This window comes from Panthera tigris, chromosome B1 (assembly GCF_018350195.1).
Source record: "Panthera tigris isolate Pti1 chromosome B1, P.tigris_Pti1_mat1.1, whole genome shotgun sequence".
Lineage (NCBI taxonomy): Eukaryota > Metazoa > Chordata > Mammalia > Carnivora > Felidae > Panthera > Panthera tigris.
Genome location: NC_056663.1, coordinates 138,216,581 through 138,237,382, shown reverse-complemented (window position 1 = coordinate 138,237,382; position 20,802 = coordinate 138,216,581). Strand labels below are relative to the sequence as shown.

The 20,802-nt window shown below is 37.0% G+C and overlaps 1 protein-coding gene across 1 annotated transcript in view; it reads right to left on the bottom strand.

The window, feature by feature from the left end:
- PRKG2 (protein kinase cGMP-dependent 2) overlaps positions 1–20,802 on the bottom strand; it is a 103,288-nt gene that overhangs the window by 48,521 nt on the left and 33,965 nt on the right. The window contains exons 4-8 of the mRNA XM_042982718.1: positions 17,041–17,154; positions 15,302–15,407; positions 11,953–12,016; positions 4,099–4,176; positions 2,501–2,595 (exon numbers count right to left, since the gene is read on the bottom strand). Coding sequence (XP_042838652.1) covers positions 2,501–2,595; positions 4,099–4,176; positions 11,953–12,016; positions 15,302–15,407; positions 17,041–17,154 — 457 coding nt within the window. The remainder of the gene's footprint in view (positions 1–2,500; positions 2,596–4,098; positions 4,177–11,952; positions 12,017–15,301; positions 15,408–17,040; positions 17,155–20,802) is intronic.

The following is a 20,802-nucleotide window of genomic DNA, read 5'->3' as shown; positions in this document are numbered from 1 at the left end:
CTGAAAAATGGCACCCCCATATGGTACCCAGTGCTGTGAGATTCATTTAAGGTAACTGGGAGGAACAAACATATTGGGCCTGCTCTAAGCGACTTCATCAAACATGTAAACCACAAAGTATATACAGTTCCTTCATCTTCCTTTGGTGATAGGACAGGAAAACTTTGGTGGCCCATCTCTCATTCCAAAGAAGTCCCCTATTCACATAGGTGACATCCAGAGTCCTTCTGACATTAACACACAGCTCCTGACATGTCTACAGGGTCCTTGCCAGAAGACATCAGCAAAAACATTCCGGGTTGATGAGCTTTTGAGTTGGGAGCTGAGCAGTCGCTACTCAGTGTCTATGTGTGGAGACATCTATATCTATCTATCTATTTATCTATCTATACACACATATATACATATATGTACATATACATATATACGTGTACATATATATGTACATATACATACACATATGATGTTGGATATGAGCCAATTTGATTTGTGAGTTCAAAAAAAGGAATGATGCAGCCTCCCTTTCACTTGTGAGTGTCAAGACTGACTAGGAATATTCTCTACAAACACTTTATAAATATTAGGTGTTTATAAATACACATGTTTCTTTCATAATAACTGTGTAAGTGCCATGGATTTATTGTTGTACGTAAAATGCTGAAAGAACTCCTGGGACTATTTAATGTCAAGTCATGGAAATATACAGAATATAAGGAATACAGAGTCACAGTCAGTGGCCCTAAAAACTGATAGCATAAAAATACACAAAAATGTAGAAGCATTTGTATTCAGTGCTCCTGTTCACTGATTTTAGCTTTATGCTTTCAAATGCCTAGGGAGTTGGGTATCTGTAGTAAATATGAATTCCCATGTTTTTCAGTGGAAAACACTGTAATTGGCTAGCTGTGACATACACAGTAAATCATTTCAGATCCGGCAAAATCAGACAATATACTTCCTTTCAACAGCTATTTTGACTCTGTAGTACATTTATAAAGTTCTCTGCACTTTCAAACTTTAATTGTTTCGCTGGGAGGTATGAAAAAAGTAATCTAGTAATGTTAAAAACAAATACACTGAAGTTTTGAATAATAAAATTACATAATTATATTACATGAATGTATCTGTATTTAGTCACAAACAAAAAAATTTTACAAAGGACAATTTCCATGTTATTGAAACAAGTTAATTACTAGCTAGAAAACGAGAAAGAAAAAATTTAACTTGCATTTAAATTCCATTTTTAAAATGTTTACAAAGTAGTCATAATTTAACTTACTAATTTTATGTGTTTTTCCTTTGAAAATAAGAACTTTATAATTTTTAAATAATCAAATTTGTCTTGTAGTAATTTATGAACATGTTTTCTTTGCTCTGTACTTAATATTATCATGACAAACAAATCAGCAGAACTAGTACTTCATGACAAAAATTAAAAAGGAAGAAAATGAACAGAAATAATATTCATTTTCTATAAGCATAAATTTGAAATAACAACCATTTAGGAATAATATAAAGTTTAAGGGATGTCTTAACTAATTTCAAGTATTCATTTAAAAACATATGTAACTCCAAACAGTATTGCTCAAAACTCTAATTTGATCTTTTACAAAGTGATTTATATTTTTTAAAATGTGGTGTTTTTAGACTTGAAGTTGTTTTCTGAATTCCAGGAAGTACAAAGCATCTCCTGAGACATTTGATTTATCTTTATAAATATTTCTTCCATAAGTTAGATCAACAGTAGATAAACTCATACTTCCAAAGACCTAAGGGTCAGGTAGAAGTTTCCTACACACTATTTTGATTGTTTCTAAAACTTGCAAAATGAGCTGATAAAAATCCTTAAGAAAATATTGCTTTTAACATAATAATTTAAAAGCACAAAAAACATGGAAAGTTATTATTTGATAATTTTTAAAGGGGGAACAGCAACATTTCAAACCTTGGAAATATAAAAATTCATTCTTAAAAAAATTGTAATTCTCATGTCTTTAATCTCTCTGACTAAATTTTTAACCTTTTTTAATGTTTATTTTTGAGAGAGACAGAGACAGAGCGTGAGCAGGGGAAGGGCACAGAGAGACAAAGACACAGAATCCAAAGCAGGTTCCAGGCTGCAAGTTGTCAGCACAGACCCCAACATGGGGCTCAAACTCACAAACCATGAGATCACGACCTGAGCCTAAATCGGACACTTAACCAACTGAGCCACCCAGGCGCCCCTCTGTGACTCTCTTTTAAACTAAAGATTCTAATAGGATACCAATTTTATTTTCACTAGCAAATTTAAGCCTTTCCATTTCTTTTCTGTGCAGTTACTGTACTTATTTCCTGCATGAGAATGAATTTTTTCATAATTCAATTTATATTTTTTCTTAATTCCTGGATATTTGCTGACATTAATTTGGCAGCTCAATTTGACAACTCTGAATGAGTAATTACACATGCAAAACAACAAAAGAATTATTTAAGTATGGTATAGACTTTGTGGATTCACCTGATAAGAGCTTTTTCTCCAAAGTATTCTCCTTTCTGCAGTGTTTTTATCAGTTGTGGCTGATCGTGGCCCTCTGTGCTCTGGGTGACTTTTACCTACGTGATGTTAAACAATTAAAAAGATAAAGAGAAGGGGGAAAAAAAAGAAAATCTGAGCACATATTCATTCAACCAGACCCTCCAAATCTATATAAACTTGACTGAAAGAAGGAAATAGAAGAGCCTTTGCTCTAACTTTGCGGCACTTAGGACCATCTTACTACAGGCAATTCACTTGGAGGGACTGAGAAATCCTGTGACTTAACATGACCAAATGACTCCCCATCTGTAAGAGAAAGACTCTCCATTCAAATCCCACCTCCCAAAGTTAAAAAAAATTTTATGTGAATCTAGCAATTCCTTCCTAGGAATGTTCAAAGCAAATCCTAATGTTCCTGTGGGAACTTTTATTATGGCAAAAAGCCAAAGAGTTGACAAACTAATCAAGAATAAGGCTAAGTGTCAGGAATTCTGAATCTAGTGTTCATGACTGATTTGTTAAATCCTCTGTTTTACCCCCTAAACCTAGATGTAAATTGTGGATATGGAGAAGGGTCATAACTTTCATGGGTGTCTCACTGTGATCCAGGGCCCAGGAAGGTTTAAGAAGTCCCACGGCAGAACCAAACAAAAACTTCAATATTCCTTGTTTGTCGCTAGTCTTATGCCAATTCAACATAATCACAAGGGTTGCTTCCTGTTGATTAGAAATTCTGAAAGCATCGGGTCCAGGTGGAAGAGGAATGATAAAAAAAAAATGTTCTGAGTGTTGAAGAGTTTCTGAGGTTTGAAACCATTTTGTTATTTTTTTTTCTTTCACTGGGGGCCCAGTTCAAGGTTCGACAACCAACCAGTTTACAAAGGGCAGTGCCTGATGATAAACACTTCCATGGAAGAAAGAATACTTATAAAAACTGGACAGGTTATGGATGCAGGTGCTCAAGGTTTCGCTCTTTTTTTTCAGTATTTCACAAATGCCTTTTATCTCTGAGCAACATTGTAAAGAGTCAACATAGGAACAACTGGCAACATGTTATCCACTCACGGTTTAAGTGAAGAGAAAAATCTACTGCATATACTAGCATAAAATTTTCATCAGCACCCAAACCAACTTGAGCTATGGTATATGAACTGAAGTTCTGAGCCCTCTCTACAGCTTTATGCCCAGCCATTGCTGTCCTCCACTGACAAGTTCATTCTCCTCCACCTGCTGCTTGTCACCCCTGCTGGATAGAAAAAATTTCCAGCCCTGATCCTGGATCATTGATTTGATTGAGAATCACAGACAAAAGGGATCTGAGAAAGAATCTAGTCATTTTAAACACAATGAAAGTCAAGGGACCTGCCTAAGGTCACCAAGAAGTTACTGTCTCAGCCAGAACCCAGAACAGCTCTCCTGTGCCCCCAAACCCAAGGCTAAGACCAAACCCCAAGGAATTCTTCTGAGCAGAAGTTCCTTTACCTGCTCAATGCAGAGACTTTCCAGTGCTGTGGTGCAGGGCAAACTAATGTGAAAAGACTTCCATGATTTACTTTAAGTAAGCTTTAATTCATATTTACCTTTCCTTTTGCTAAAATGAAGAAGGTACTTCCTTCCTCGCCCTCTCTAATAATGTAATCTCCTTTGTCATAGTATTCCTATTGGGATAAGAGAAAAAGAAAACGTTAAATCCAATGGAGACATCCAGATGAAGGCATAAATGTAACAGAACTCCCCATGTCTTTGAAATGAGCATCTCACGCCTGTTGCTTTTCTTTGTTGCCTATTGTCACTGTAATCTTCTTAAACACGGCAGTAGTAAACTGTAGAAAAGTAAAGAGACTTTTGCCTTAGTACCTGCATTTCTTTTTGTCTTTCACAGAACTCACCAGAAAGACTGATTTTCAGGCATGGAGACTAAAGAACATGCAGAGAAACAAAAGCAAACCAATAATCACTGACATCCAGGTGGGCTTTCACTGAAAGAATCTAACTACAAGCTGTTCAGTGATCTGTAACAGCCTGAAACCGGGCCTAGTGTTTAGAAAAAGAATATCTAAGAAATTGAAAATATTATCCCCAGCGGACATTAGGAATATCAGCGTCAACTTCTAATTCCTTGAAGGGCAAAGGCTAGGAAAATTCTACAGACAGAGGAAGTAGCTCTTTCCTGTGGATTCTTTTCAAAGATGCGTCGTCATAAAATAGCAACATTAGAATTTTTCACATGTAAATTCTCTTCTTCAAGGTAGGTTTATCCTCATGAAATCTCAAACTGTCACATATTTCTTTGTTTCCCTCGTGTGTGTGTGTGTGTGTGTGTGTGTGTGTGTGTATGTAATCAGAGAATTCTTGGGCAGGGAAAAGCCATTCATCCATATGTCAGACCGATAGAGCAATACAGTCTCTTAGAAAACGAAAGATGGATTAGACTGTCCACCTCTACTCCACTTTAACATTGTCTCAAAGTCATAGAACCAAAATGGAACTCTTAATTATTTCTACAAACAAAAATGGGCCTGTTTCATTTATTTAAAAAGGCATAATTAACAACATCATAGCTCTCTCTTATTTTTCTTTTAGATTTAAAAACAAAATCCAGACAAAGCCACTTTTATGTCTGCTGTATTTCAGTATCTATTTTGGTCACTGACTCATAAAATCTACTTACATTTTTGAAATAAATGTTACTTCTAATATGACTAAACCTATCTTTTATTTACATAGCACTACATACATCTTACAAGATATTTCAATATATGGAAAGATGCATATCTTAGGGAAAAAAACAATGCATAAAGTTCAAATAAGAACATTTACCTTCAAAGATTTAGAGAAGCACATTAGTTTTCTATTGCTGCTGTTACAAATAACCACACATTTCTTAGTGGCTTAAAGAAAACACTCATTATCATCTCACAGTTTCTGTGGGTCAAGGAGCCCAGGCACAGCATGGCTCACCTGGATTTTTCTGTCAAGGGTCTCTCAAGACTGAACTCAAAAGTGTCATGCTGTGTTCCTTTCTGGAGGCTCTGGGGGAAAATCCACTTTCAATTTTAATCAGGTTGTTGGCAGAATTCAGTTTCTTGAGGTTAGAGGATAAGGTCTCATTTCTGTACTGGCTGTTGGCCTCTTAGTTTCTGAAGATCTCTCTTAGGTCCATGCACAGAGCCCCCTGCGTTTCATAACCAGCAATGGCTCATCAAATTCTTCTTAGACTTGAAATCTCTCTGACTTCCACTTATGCTAAATCTCTCTGACTCCAGCCAGAGAAAATTCTCTGCTTTTAAGGGCTCATGTAATTATAGTCATCCCATCTAGATAATTCAGAATAATCTCCTTATTTTAAGGTCCTGAACCTTAATTACACCTGCCCAGTCACTTTTGCCAGGTGACATAACATATTCACGCATTCCAAGGATTGCGGTCTGGGACATTGAGGGGGGCGCAGCGGGGGGGGGGGGGGGGGAGTCCATTCTGCCTTACCACAATAAGCCAATAAAAGACAATGTTTTGATGCATTGAAAGCACCTGAAACATACTAAACAATTAATAACTGCCATGTTGAGGAGGAAGATGATAATGGTTTGCTAGGCTGTCACTTCAATCTTCTGAACCCCAGTTTACTTTGCTATAAAATTAAAACCATATGACCTACCACACCTAACCTTGAAAGAGGGTATCTAAAGCACCTGATAGCATACTTGGTACATGCTAGGCACCCGGTGATGGTTAATCCCTGTGAAAGAGGCTGAGAGCCAGTTGTCCAAGCCTTCCACAGTATACGTGGCTGTCCAGGTAAAATGCCTCCCTGGTAGCTGTGGCCATGTGATTAACTTCTAGCTAAAGGAACCTGAACAGAAGTGATGTGTGCCACCCCCCGTGCCAGGTCTATGAGCCGTATCAGGCATGTGTCTTCACAGAGAGATCTTGGGAGAGGATCATAAGGCCTTTAGCTTGCGTTCCTGAATGACTCTGTATAGCCAACTGGGACTATCCTCCTTGGACTGTTATGTGAGCAAGAGACAAACCTCTACTTTATTTGGAAAATGAGATTTTGAGTCTTTTGCATCACCGTGTGCTTACTCCAACTCTTCATTCTTTCTCATTTTAGCTTTATCACAAACCTTCACCACCTCCAAGCTCAATTTTGCAGCTGAGACGGCCACGAGCCCTGGTGTTTGAGTGAGTGCCCATGCCACTGCAGTTCAGCATCTGTTATGCAGCTAATGTTCACTCCTCTTCCCTAGGAAGGTTGGCATTGTGTTAGATGTTCTTGTTTCAGAGAGTCTGCTCTATAGTCTCTCCTAGTCCCTTCAGAACATGGAACAGAAGGAACATGGAGAATTTCTTTCTTTCTTTTTTTTTATGTTTATTTCCTTTTGAGATAGAGAGACAGAGTGCCTGTCGGGGAGGGGCAGAGACAGAGGGAGACACAGAACCAGAAGCAGGGTCCAGGCTCTGAGCTGTCAGCACAGAGCCTGACACAGGGTTCGAACTCACGCGCCATGAGACCATGACCTGAGCCAAAGTCAGACGCTTAACCGACTGAGCCACCCAGGCACCTCAAGAGCCTGGAGAATTTCTGAAGTGCTGGTAGGTTGTTCTTCAGTTATTATAAAGCGTGTGGTGTGTGCAAATGTGAGGCTTTAATTCCTGTCAGTCAGAGAAGCTAATGGGAAGCTTAAAAGGGAACACTGAGAAAGAGCTTTATTGTTTCTTAAGGGGCAACCTTCCTAGTGGTATTTTTCCTAGGGATGATTCTTTGTCACCCAAAACCTTGGGAGGAAGATAAATAATACCTCCCAGTGTGTTGACAGTAACTTCATAGATCAGAAAAGGCTGTGGATGTAGGTCAGACCAAAAATATATAGTGGTAAGCACTGGCTATGATGCTAGACTGGCCAGTGTTTGTCAACTGGGGAGTGCAGCCAGTCTAGCCAGGGTGGTCACCAAGACCAAAAAGAGAAATGCAAACAGTGTGGTTATTGTCCTGTGGTGACACTGCAAAGGGGTCCCTTATAGGACCAAGAAGCCATAGATCCTATCTGGGGGAGCAATGATTTTCAAGCATTTTTACTGTGACCTACAATAAGAAATACATTTTACCTGTATACCCAAACACACGTACGGGAGTATGCACACATATAGACATTTATATAAAATTAAAACATATTCAAATAATACTTATACTTACTACTCTGATACTTTTAAAAAATGTTCCTACAAATTAATTTCATGATCTACTAATAAGCTATGACCCAGAGTCTGAAAAAGATGTTTTTTTACGTTTACTTATTTATTTTTGAGAGAGAGAGAGACAGCACGAGTGGGAAAGGGGCAGAGGAGAGAGAGAGAGAGAGAGAGAGAGAGAGAGAGAGAGAGAGAATATCCCAAGCAAACTCTTCTCTGTCAGCACAGAGCCAGACTCAGGGCCCAATCCCATGAACCGTGAGATCATGCAGGACCTGAGCTAAAATCAAGAGTCAAAGCCTTAACTGACTGAGCCACCCAGGCACCCCTGAAAAAGATGTTTTTAAAAAAGATGTGTAGGAAACCCTAAGAGTAGTTACTGAGTGTATAGCAAGAGCGAAAAATAAGGAAATCAATACCAGGGCAGACTAAGAGGTAAAGGTCAGAAGAAAACTATACTAAAAGCAATAGCTAATGAACGATGCAAAGGTTTTCACTGTAAAGAAAATGCTCATTCTGTGATATCTAGAAAATGCTAGAACCTGAATGCCTATAAACAGTATACAGAAAACCAGAAGAAAAACCAAAGGTGATGGAGAACAAAGACCAAAACGCAAGCCTAAGACTTCCTTAGAGTCTTTAGTGTGTGGCCAGAAATCTTCATTACAAAGAAGTATTGATGATGCACAATCAGATGTATCACACACACAAACACACACACACACACACACACACACACACACACACACACTCCCCACATCATATGACTATGAACCCATGTTGGTTGTTTAAAAAACTGGATACAGTTATTTGGGTTGTTACCGACATTTTTTTGTTCACCCAAGTACAACAGTTAAAACACTTTAGAAATTTTAAAGCAAATACAATTGGATCAGGTGGGCCCTCACCAACCACTCAGGCAAAATTTAGTAGCAGATTGCTTCTTTCCAAGGAACTAGAGCCCACAAAATGAAAACCAACAGAAATTCCTCTAACTTGGGTGAGCCAACTGTTTAAAAATCTATAACTGAAACACTGAAAGAGCCCTTAGAGATATGGACTACTCACCCTTATTTTGTAGATGAGAAAACCCTAATGCTTACCACAATTAATTGACAGCTATTAGTGAAAGAAGCGTGACCATAAACACTAATCTCCAGACTTCGGACTAGTGGACTTTCTATTGCACCTAGTTGCCTCACCTCTAGCTAACTGGTCCATAAACAGGCAAAATCCACAATTATCTCAACTTTCTTTATGACTCCAGATGTAATCATTAAAATGAGAAAACCCTCTGGTTTTGTAGGTATTAGCAGGAACTATAAGAAAGAAAACTAGATTTTTTTTTAATTATGAAAAATGGAAAATTCCTGAATGAAGAGATGGCAAGGCTCTAAATATATTCTATTCTAACTTTAAACTAGTGGTTCTCAAATATTCTCTTTAATAAGCATAAGAATCAAGTAACGTATTAAGTGTGCATTTCTGGGCCAATATCCCAGAGTTTCTGATTCAGTAAGTACGGGTGGTACCTGGAAATCTGCCTTTTTAAGCAGCGCCACAGGTGATGTGAGTAAGGAAGGGCAACAACATTCTACATGACCCCACCCCTACCCCACTCCTACTACACCCCCAGTTTCATGAAAGATGGCATGTCAGAGTCTCAGTACAGGGGGTCACAGGGTCACATACCACAGCTCTGCAACAAAGAGTGAGGTGACATTTCAATCAACCACAGTCAAATCCCATGCTTCCTGTATGTGTGAACAGAGACTCCTTCCACTCTTGTGCTCCATATTGCACTACTGGTGGGTGCAGAATTCACATTATCATTTTCATTACCATTAACACTTACAGTGCATTCGAAATCTCTATCATGCTTCGTGATGTTCATTAGTTAATTCTCAAATATGTTGGTACTATTTTCCCATCAGAACACAAGAGGAGGCTTAAAGGGGATGTCTGCCTCTAGAATTGAAAGGGCTGGGTGATTTAAGCTAAAGCAAGATATGTAATTGGAACACTGAATAATTGGAGCCATTGGTCTAGATGTTCAATAGTCAAAGTCTTAACAAACATTTCAGATCAACCGCGTCGTGGTGGGAAATTCCAATACCCCTTTCCTGCCCCCACACAAAAGTTAAAACCCTCCCAAATCAATTCCTAAACTTTAAGCCAGATTCAGCCTGTTTTTGTCAAAGATCATGGAGCCAGTTTGTGGGACAGCTGGTCTTGGAACTCAGCAGGCATTCTGTTATAACTCCAATGCATTAGTGATTGGCTGTTGTCAGGACCCCGTTGACGGGTCATTAGTCCAAGCTATGCTGGTAAATTATGTGCTTTTCTTAGTGCTAAATAGATCCCATTACTCCCTTGCTAATCACTTTTGCATTTGAGAATTTTCACACGCTATAGAGACACATTTGTTTGCCAGGTACGAATAAAGAGCCCTTTATAAACTGTGCTGCTGTCTGCAAATGCAGAGATATAATAAAGCCTTTCTAGGGTGTTTTAAAAGATGAGAACTTTCAAACTCAAATTGTGTGTTAATTAATACTGGACTTGTGCCCCATCTATATATTCTGCAGCTATTGCCTGTGGCTGCTATAAATATGACTAATTTACCATTTATTTTTAATGATACTAAATTTTAATATTTGCTGTCAGCATGGAATCCCCCTCTGGTGAATCTACTCTATTAGTATTATATTAAAAACAGATTTTCTCAGTTAACAAAAAAAATATAGGGCTACTCCAGCTTTAAAAAAAACACATACTCTCAGAAATTAGGATGAATTATTAATTTGTAACATCTGTGATTGGGTTATGTTACATTGGGAAAATCCCAAGAGATGCAGGGCAAGCAGTCCTCTTGAAAATGACTTCATTTCTGAACACTCTGGGGACACAAGGCCAGGCACTGTGTCATCACGGCCTGTCCTTGATAAACTGCTGGACAGGTTCCATGAATTGTAAATGGAAACATTACTGGTGTCACTTACACTTAAGGATAAAATGGTCAGTGCTCCCTTCTCAACAGATATTAGTTTGCATTGTATACTGTGATTGACAGAGGCATGAATCTGTCAACAATCAGTCTTGCAGAGACTTTTATATCTCCCACTGAGAACAGCTTTATAAACACTTAAAGTCAACATGTGACTTCTTTATTATTCCTTACCTCCTTCAAATTCCATTAAAGCCATTTTGGTTTCAATGAAATTGACCCCCACCTCCCCACCACCCCACCCCACCCCCCGCACACACAAACCAAAAATCAGAGAGAAATTTCTTGCTTTGAATTTTAATCTCTGAAATCTGAAGAGGTTTTCATAGAATGCATATCATTAGAATCCAAGGTACATGTTATAAAAGATTTATTCACAAAAAAACTTGGCTAGTCTTGGACTAGAACCAACCATCTGGGTGATGCCTCATATGAGTTTTTGAACACATTCCATTATGCTGTTTTCCCCTAGATGTTAAAATAGGTAAAGTGCTTCTTAAATGCAGAGGGTTTTAAAATGTCTTTTCATGGTGTAGAGTTTTCAAGTATGGACTTGTTTCATAGCCTGATTCAGAAAGCTGTCCCCTAAAGCTCCAATATATCCTCCTCTACACCATTACCTAATGAAACATCATTGACTCCTTTATACTAGGAAAACTCTACAGGGGATTGTGATGTTAACTGCAGAAAATCAAATGCCTCTTGAGTAAGGCAGATTAGTTTCACAAAATATACTAAAAAGGTTAGAGTATGTAAATCAAGTGTCATTTTACACATGCAAATCCAATTTCCTTTTATACATTTCAGAAGAGTGGCCTAAACCCATCCCAGCCCCTTAATTCCCTGTGAGTTGGTCTAAGGTTTTACACAATAGAAAAAGGCTCCTGGTCTCTGCAGACAGGCCACCTACCATCGTTTCCTTTTTTTCATTTACAGTGCTAATAATAACCAAATTATAAAGTCTTTAAATAAGGGGTGCCTGTGTGGCTCGGTCAGTTGAGCATCTGACTTTAGCTCAGGTCATGATCTCACAGTTTGTGGGTTCAAGCCCTGCGTTGGCCTCTGTGCTGACAGCTCAAAGCCTGGAGCCTGCTTCAGATTCTGTGTCTCCCTCTCTCTCTGTCCCTCCCCCACTCACACTCTGTCTCTTTCTGTCAAAAATAAAAACATTAAGAAAAAAATTTTTAAATAAAGTCGTTTAATAAAATGTATTTTTTCCTTTAAAATTTCTTACCACTTCCAAGCAGTCAATGATCTTGGTTAATTTATCTTCAGGTAAATTCTTCAGCAAGGATACACTTCAAAATTAAAAAGAAACCTTTAATTATCTTCCTGAATTAAATATGCACTTCTATGTAGTTCAAAAAACCTTTACCTGTATCTAAAAAATATATAATTCACTTTAATTTTTCCAAAGTAAACCTCCAAAATATATCACACATAAACAACTGAATTTCAAATACATTGAAATTATATAACCACATGTAATCACAGATATTTATCATAGGCAAATAAGTAAAGACAGTAAGGTACTACAAAGGGAAAAAAATCTTATTTTGTCTGTTTGGAAGGAAAAAAACACTTTATATTTGTTGTTGGTTTTCAGAGTGAATTACACCCAGAAATGTGTTTCTTGCCACATCTCAGTATGTCTTTTATTAGCATGGGTGAGGATCTCTGCTTTCAGAGGAGGATATGATTTTCATCTAAATCTGTGTAATTAAGTAAAGGCTGAATCCAGGGGGAATGTAGGAATTAGCATGGAAATCATCTTGATTATTAATCACACTGTACCAACTTTTAAAATTAATGGTAGCCAGGGGCACGTAATAGGAACATTTTTACATATAGTAATAATATCAGGAATGAAATGGATTACTGAAAGTTATTACTTGAGAAAAAACATCAGAAATTCCACTCAGTATGATTAGCCAATCAAATGATTAAATTGTTCCTTTGAAGAAATTTCTCCTCTACTTTACCCATTTTTACTCAGGACCATTGACATAATTACTGTAAGATAAAAACATATTTCCTACCAGCTAAAATTTGACACCCCTAAAGAAAAAATGATGCTACTCCAAAAATACATAATTGGATCCAATTTTTTAAAATAATAGCTCTAGTTGATCCTTGGGCATGTTCACAGGGAGGCACGTGGCCAGGACACGTGGCTAAGAATGTTTGTGTCAGAATCATTTGTAATTGCAGAACACTAGAACATGCCCCAATTGGAGAACAGATAAATACACTGTAGTAGAGTCAGATAACCAAACTCTAAAACAGGAGAAATGACTGAACTTAACCAGATGGATGAAATAGAAAAAAAAAAAAAATAGAAAAAAAGATTGAATAAAAAGTTGAGTTGCAAAAATAACACTTTTTAAAGTTGAAAAATAGGTTAATTAAATCAAGCTAGAGACAAAGTAATAAAGACTACCAAGGAATGATTTCTAAACTTCAGAATACAGGCCACTCCATGGAGATGCATGTAGGAGGCCGGGAAATGAATGGGGACCACAGGAAAAGAACTTTCAATTTTGCCAATGCTCCACTTCTTAGATTGGGCATTTTTGTTATTATGTTTTAAAACTTACATATGTACTATGTAACTTTTCTAGATATCACATACTTCAAAATGAAAAGATGTAAATGGAAAAAGAAAGAGCTCATTGTATATTATGAAACAAAGAGAAATGCCTGTTTCTAATCTACCTTCCTGTGAATGAAAAGGTAAAATGGTAAGCAGAACTTGTCATTGATTAACATACTCTTCATTGTGAAAGTTCTACTTCTGGTCCAAATGGGAGTCCTACAATGTTAGTGAAAATTCTCTTCTATAAACTATCACTTTTGGGGATTAGTGAGGAAATTGATATGAGTGAAAATCTTTTGTCTGTCTCCCCACTATAAAAAAAGCAATAAGGTTTATCTGGATCACCACTGAATCCACAATATTTAGCGCCTAGCAATAAGTATTTGTTAAATGAATGGATGAATCAGATAACAAAAGGAAGACAAAAGGAAAGAAGGTTTACGTACTAGTAAATTCTCCTCGGTCCTTCTACTGAGACAGAACACTCTAGACTCCAAGGGAATGAAATGCTATCCCTAGTAATTCAAGTTTTATCTCACACATTCAGAGGCAACCCACAAGGACTGGTTGAGTTATTTATCCCCCTTTGGCCTTTGCATGAGTGTAGTTCATTAGCTTTAAATGCTGATCTGTATTGCTCAGTTAACTGGATATTTAGATTACCTATACTCAGGTAGAGCCCACAACATGATAGCTAAGGCATTGGTTGGCATATAGGTAAGGCACTTACTTATCATTATTGCAGCTCTCTGCCGGGAGTCAATATTATCTCTGGGGAGGGCAAATCAGCAAGATTCTGTAGGAGAACCCTCAACACCTACAATGTTCTACTGATGATTAAAAAGACATTCGATCAATATTTATTGAGTCCTTGCTATATTCTAGGCTACTTATGCAAAGTAAAATCACTAATATTAAAAAGAGCTTAGAATTTATTTTTGGAAATTGTGGGATATTTTATTATTATTACCACTTAGCATGGGTAACATTTCATTACAGTATGTATTGAAGCTTTAGAGATTGTCAACCCCCCCCAAAAAAAAAATAACACAGAAATAGTTTAAAGAATGTATATTCTCCAGGGGTGCCTGGGTGGCTCAGTCGGTTAAGCGTCCGACTTCACTCAGGTCACGATCTCACAGTCCGTGAGTTCGAGCCCCGCGTCGGGCTCTGGGCTGATGGCTCAGAGCCTGGAGCCTGCTTCCGATTCTGTGTCTCCCTCTCTCTCTGCCCCTCCCCGTTCATGCTCTATCTCTCTCTGTCTCAAAAATAAATAAAAAACGTTAAAAAATTTAATAAAAAAAAGAATGTATATTCTCCAAAAAAACAAACAAACTTTGTATATGCATAACTGACTTTTTCAGTTAGATACGTATTTGTTTCTTTCTAAATTGATGTATCCAAGTTGTTGGGGGTACAGAACAGGTCACAAAATATGTTCCAAGGATCTGTGTCATCAAGACACACACAGTGACATTTCTGGCAAGTTAATTTGTTACAAATAATAGTAATTTGGAAGATGGTGTGGTTATATAAATGAGAAAAATAATGTGTCAGGTAAAGCAATTAAAGATAGCAAAATAAATTAATTTTAATATTAGTCTAAGCAAAGCATTATTAGAAAGATGCTCTTTTGCTATCCACTTCCAAATTATAGGCTATCTTTCAAAGTCAACTGAGCAACCCAGATGAATATTTGAAGACTTTTTACACATTTTTCTATACTATATACAAGGACTCCATCAATACAAGGGCAAAATTAGTGAAAGATAAATAAATCAGTGTGCAAGGCTAATTGGAATTAAGTATATATTTTTTCAATATAGTGGCCTTTACTGCAAGGGAATACTTTCGTTCCTTTGGTTTAGTCATGTGGAAATTGCTTAAATGAGGAAAGCTCTAGTAAAGTAATTATTGTGATAAAACCAACATAGCCACAATATAACTACACCATCTTCTACTCTTTCCAACAACGTGTTATTCTTACCTTCTGAGGAAGTTTCTGTACTGTTCATCTCTAGCTTGAGCTGTCCTTCTCATTATATTCTGGAATACCTCTCGATCTAGTGCCCAAGTTTTAACATTGGTAATAGCTTTAGAAAAATCAAGAAAATAATAAAATATTGTTTAGCCCCACATTAAGAAAACAGTCCAAAATGTTAATTGATAAATTTTTCATATATTCCCATCAAATGATATTTCGTGGAAATTGCATTATTTAACATGCAAATGGAAGGAAGCAGTGATATAAATAGTGGGTAATTTTATAAAATCATCTTTGGCTTTGAAATGAACCATGATTTGGAAGTGAGTAGCAAAAGATTTCCTTTCTAATTATGTTTTGCTTAGGATGATATCAAAATTAGTTTGCAATTCCTAATTACATACTACATCATCAGGATGCATTTCAGATTTGTGCTGTGATACAAGAGAAAACCAGCCAGCCTGTAGCTAATCCAGAAAGTGAAGAATTCACAAGTAGATAATTGAAAGTTAAAGATCTGAGTGTATGAGTATGTTTTTATGTATTTTTATGCTGTTCAGACATTGTAGCTAATGAGAGCCAATATATTTTTAAGGATCTCTATGGTTACTTTTGTATAAAGTACATACAAATCATTTTCATAGAAATTATGCAAAACAGTGTTTGAGACAATTTTTTTATAGGAAAGACATAGAAAGCAAGAATAAAATCTAAACAGGAAGAAGAGCAGAAGTAGCAGCTCTAAAAAATCTAGATGAAGTTACAATTGTATTTAAAAAAAAAAAAAAAAGAAGTAATGAGAGCCTATAAAATAAATCAAAATCCAAAGCTTTGGTTTACTAAATTTTGGAATGAATTAGATTTATCTTGACATTCTTGCTAAAAATACAAATCCATACAGGGCACCTGGGTGGCTCAATAGGTTAAGCATGTGACTTCGGCTCAGGTCATGATCTCACAGTTTGTGAGTTCAAGCCCTGCATTGGGCTCTGTGCTGATAGTTTGGAGCCTGGAGCCTGCTTCAGATTTTTGTCCCCCTCCCTCTCTGTCCCTCCCCTCCTAAAAAATAAATAAACATTAAAAAAAAACTTAAAAAAACATTCAGATCCCTAAGCTCCATTGCCAGAGATTCTGATTTGTGTTTGGAGTGAAGCCCCAGAATCTGCATTTTTTAATCAAAACTGCAGCAATTCTAAGACACTTAACCCAGTCCTAACCACTGAGAAACACACCCAAGTATTCATGCCCAAGATAACCATGAATAATGTCAATAAAAACAAGAACCCTTAAACTAATCCCAGGAGTCACTCAGGAAAACTCTCATTAATTAATTCACCTCCCTTTGGCTATTTATATATTTTCATTGGTTTCATTAATTTTTCTGGTTTATAATATGTTTGGAACATCACAGAGAATGAAAAGCTAACATTCTGGATGAACCAAAGGCAGATGTTTACACAGAAAAAAAAGCGAAGTGGTAATTAAAGCAAATATTGGAATAATTCAATAATAGAAAGCCATTTTCATATTTCATATGCAGGTACCTGAAGGAAAAGTTCTCTTAAATTTGAATGATTTAGACAAGTGCTTCAATATAAATTCTTTTGTAAGCATAGCATTTCTTTTAACAAGAGCACATGGGGCACAATGGGAGACAGAAATACTCAGCAGGCAATAGTAGTGACTTAGATTGTCATAAACATTGTGTAACAATTCAAAAATAGAGCCTTTCATCCCGTTACCTTTCACAGAGGCAGTTCTTGTACAGTTGTATAAAATGGCTAGCTCCCCAAATGTGGTCCACATAGGGATGGATGACAACAATCTCTCCCCTTGGAACACCTCTAGTCGACCCTCTGTCAAGCAGAATTTAAGAAAAAACACAAATAATCGAAATAAATTACAAAAGTAAGACAATCAGAAAGTACACAAAGCATACAGGCAAGATCTCTTATGATTCTCATTATAATATAGTGGTTGACAGTGCAGACTAAAAGCAGCTCTCCCACTTACTCTCTATTAGCTGATCACTTTGAAAGAATGGGGTTCCCTACTCTGCCTGGGGTTCTTTGTCAGTAATGGGGATAATAATAATAATAATAATAATAATAATATTTACCTCAGATAGTTGCTGTGAGAATTAAATTAGTTAACATAGGTAGGGAACTTAGAACAATGGCTAACACACAGAAAATGCTATGTTAGTGTTAGCTATTGTTAATGTTATTATCATTGCTACAAAGTTCTTCTCCAGAAGCAATGGATGGCAAGTGTTGTATTTAAAATTCATTCTACCCCAAGAAAAGGTAGCACATAAAACTATTTCTTTTGTCCAAGGAACACAACAATTACTGTATGTCTTGAAAACACATCCTAGCTGTCCACACTAACAGAAGGACTAACTTGTCATAATTAGAAACGCATGGGCCCTGGAGTCAGACAGCCTGGCCCTGTCCAATCATTGGCTGTGTAACCTTGGGTAAGTAACTTCACCATGCCTGAATTGTTGTCTAAACCCTCAATCACTGACATGAAGTAATAAATGACAGTTGCTAAGAAAAGTGCATGAGAAAAACAGTATCAAGAGAATTAGAAGACAAGCCACAGACTGTAAGAAAATATTTTTGCAAAAAGACACACGTGATAAAAGTATGTTTGGCAAAATATACAAAAACCCCTAACAACTCAACAGCAAGAAAACAAACAATCTGATTAAAAAATGGGCCAAGGAGCTTTAACAGATGCTCACCAAAGAAGATAGACAGATGGTAAATAAGCATATGAAATGATGCCCCACATCATGCGTCATCAGAGAAATGCAGATTAAAACAACAGTAAAATACCACCACACACCTAGTAGAATGACAAAAACCTGGAACACTGACAACACCCAATGTTAGTGAGCACATGGAACAAGGGGAACTCTCCTACATTGCCGATGGGAATGTAAAACGGGACAGTCACTTTGGAAGACAGTTTGGCACTTTCTTCTATTAAACATAATCTTACCATACAATGCAGCCATTGCCCTCCTTAGCATTTTACCCAAAGGAGTTCAAACCTCTGATCCACACAAAAACCTGCACACAGATATTTACAGCAGCTTTATTTATAACTGCCAAAACTTAGAAATGACAAAGATGTCCTTTAATGGATGAACAGAGAAACTGTGGTACATCCAGCCAATGGAATATTATTCAGTACTTAAAAAGAAATGAGCTTTAGGGGCATTCACTTTCGAATGTCCCCTCTCTGGAAAGAGTGAGAGCTTTCCTACTAGTCTTCCTTTCTAATCTTGTATTCTAATAAACTTTTGCCTGCTGCTCAAAAAAAAAGAAAAGAAAAGAAAAAAAGAAAAAAAAGAAAGAAAGAAAGAAAGAAAGAAAGAAAGAAAGAAAGAAAGAAAGAAAGGAAGGAAGGAAGGAAGGAAGGAAGATGCTATTAGGCCACAAAAAGACAAGGAGGAGCCTCAAGTGCATATACAACTAAGTGAAAGAATTCAATTTAAAAAAGCTACATACTGTATAATTCCAGCAATATGACATTCTGGAAAAGGGGAAACTATGGAGAAAATGAAAAGACCAGTGGTTGCCAGGGATAGGGTCAGGGGAGATGAACAGGCAGAGCACAGAGAATTTTTAGGATGGTGAAAATACTCTGCATGATTTTATAATGGTGGATAAATGTCATTATACATTTCTCTAAACCCATAGAAGGTACAACAGCAACTTATGGTAAACTTTGATGATATATCAATATAGGCTCATCCTTGATTTAAAAAAAAAAAAAAAGGCGCCATTCTGGTGAGTGATGTTGATAATGGTGGAGGCCATGGCTGTGTGGGAACAAGGGGTATATGGAAAAATTTCTGTATTTCCTTCCAAATTTTGTTGCATACCTAAAACTGCTCCAGAAAAAATAAAGTCTTATAAAAATGAGAAAGAAGAGTGTCTATCAAGGAAAGGGAGAGGCAGTATTTGAGGCCACCTCCTCACAATTATTTGGCCCCAGTGATTCTCTTCTCGTTTCCTTTTGAAAATGAGTGTAAATAAAACCTTACCTAACAAAAAGCTACATGCAAAAGAGACCTCCATTCTTCGAGGGGGAAAAAATGGTGGGTTATTCTCTTTCCCTTGAAGAGTTCATCTTTCCTTCTCCTAGTTCACCACTAAGCAGCTCTGAATCATCTCTGCCCAGCCATTCATTCACCAAATCTGATTTGAGTACCTATGTTGTAGCAGGAACTGGTACAACTGCCAAAGAGACACAAAAGATACTTATTCTGGGGACGCCTGGGCAGGTCAGTCGGTAAGCAGCCTACTTCGGCTCAGATCATGATCTCGCGGGTTTGTGGGTTGGAGCCCCGCATTGGGCTCTGTGCTGATGGCTCAGAGCCTGGAGCCTGCTTCGGATTCTGTGTCTCCCTCTCTCTCTGCCCCTCCCCCACACACACTCTGTGTCTCTCTGTCTCTCAAAAAATGAATAAAAATGTTGAGGAAATTTTTTAAATTACTTATTCTGATAGAACTTACATTATAGTAAGAAAAAAAGCTGCATTGGCTCCAAATCCTACAGATATAATACAAAATTTAATAATTTCTCATTACAACTAAATTCCACTCCACTGAAACCACTTAGTGGTACCGTCAAGTTTGTATCATGGGTCTCAATGCATTTAAAGTTTTTTTTTCTATTTGAGTATGACCCATGGGACTTGGGAAATACTAAAGAATTATATGGAATATCAAAGTTTAAGCTAAATATGCTTTTAATATTTGCTATTCATGCCATATATTATAAAAGGGAGATTTTTAATTAACTAATTTGCCCAATCAGTTAAATCAGGCAAGTCAGTCCTGAGATAACACCATAATTTATTCAAATAAGAAACTGTCCAATTTTCATTTCCATGTGTGCTGTAACCCTGATGTCAATGACTATACTGATGCTGGCTTCTGTTCTAACTCTTCTCTTCCCTAGTCTTTCATTGGAGTTATCGGCAAGGAACAAGATGGGCTAACATGAGTTTCTCATCTTTTCCTAACAGCTTCCATAAAAATTTGTTGAGTTAATGATCTATTTTTTCATGCCAGAGTTTCTGGTGTTGCTAAAGTAGAAATGAAATGGCCAAGAGAAAAGTTGAAAGATGGGGAAACTGCCCTGGATTATCGTCCCCAAAAACTTGAAGGTTGGCTAAATTCAGACCATAGAATTAGAATAATTCTTGGGAGAATAATTTCTTGAGAATGACTGTATAATTTTAGGGGTGTCTACAGAGACGTTTATGGCAAATAAACACCAATATTTATGAAAATAGCATGTCTAAGGAATCAGAGCATATGAAAACAATCTTTTATATGGTATAAATACAACAATACATATTTATTAATTTGTTTGGAATGGCAACTTCTGCCCTACACCTAAGGCCCCCAAGGAAACAAGAATCATGAAAGCATTCTTAGGTTGCCAGGAACTACAGTATAAAATAAAAGGCCACAGCATGT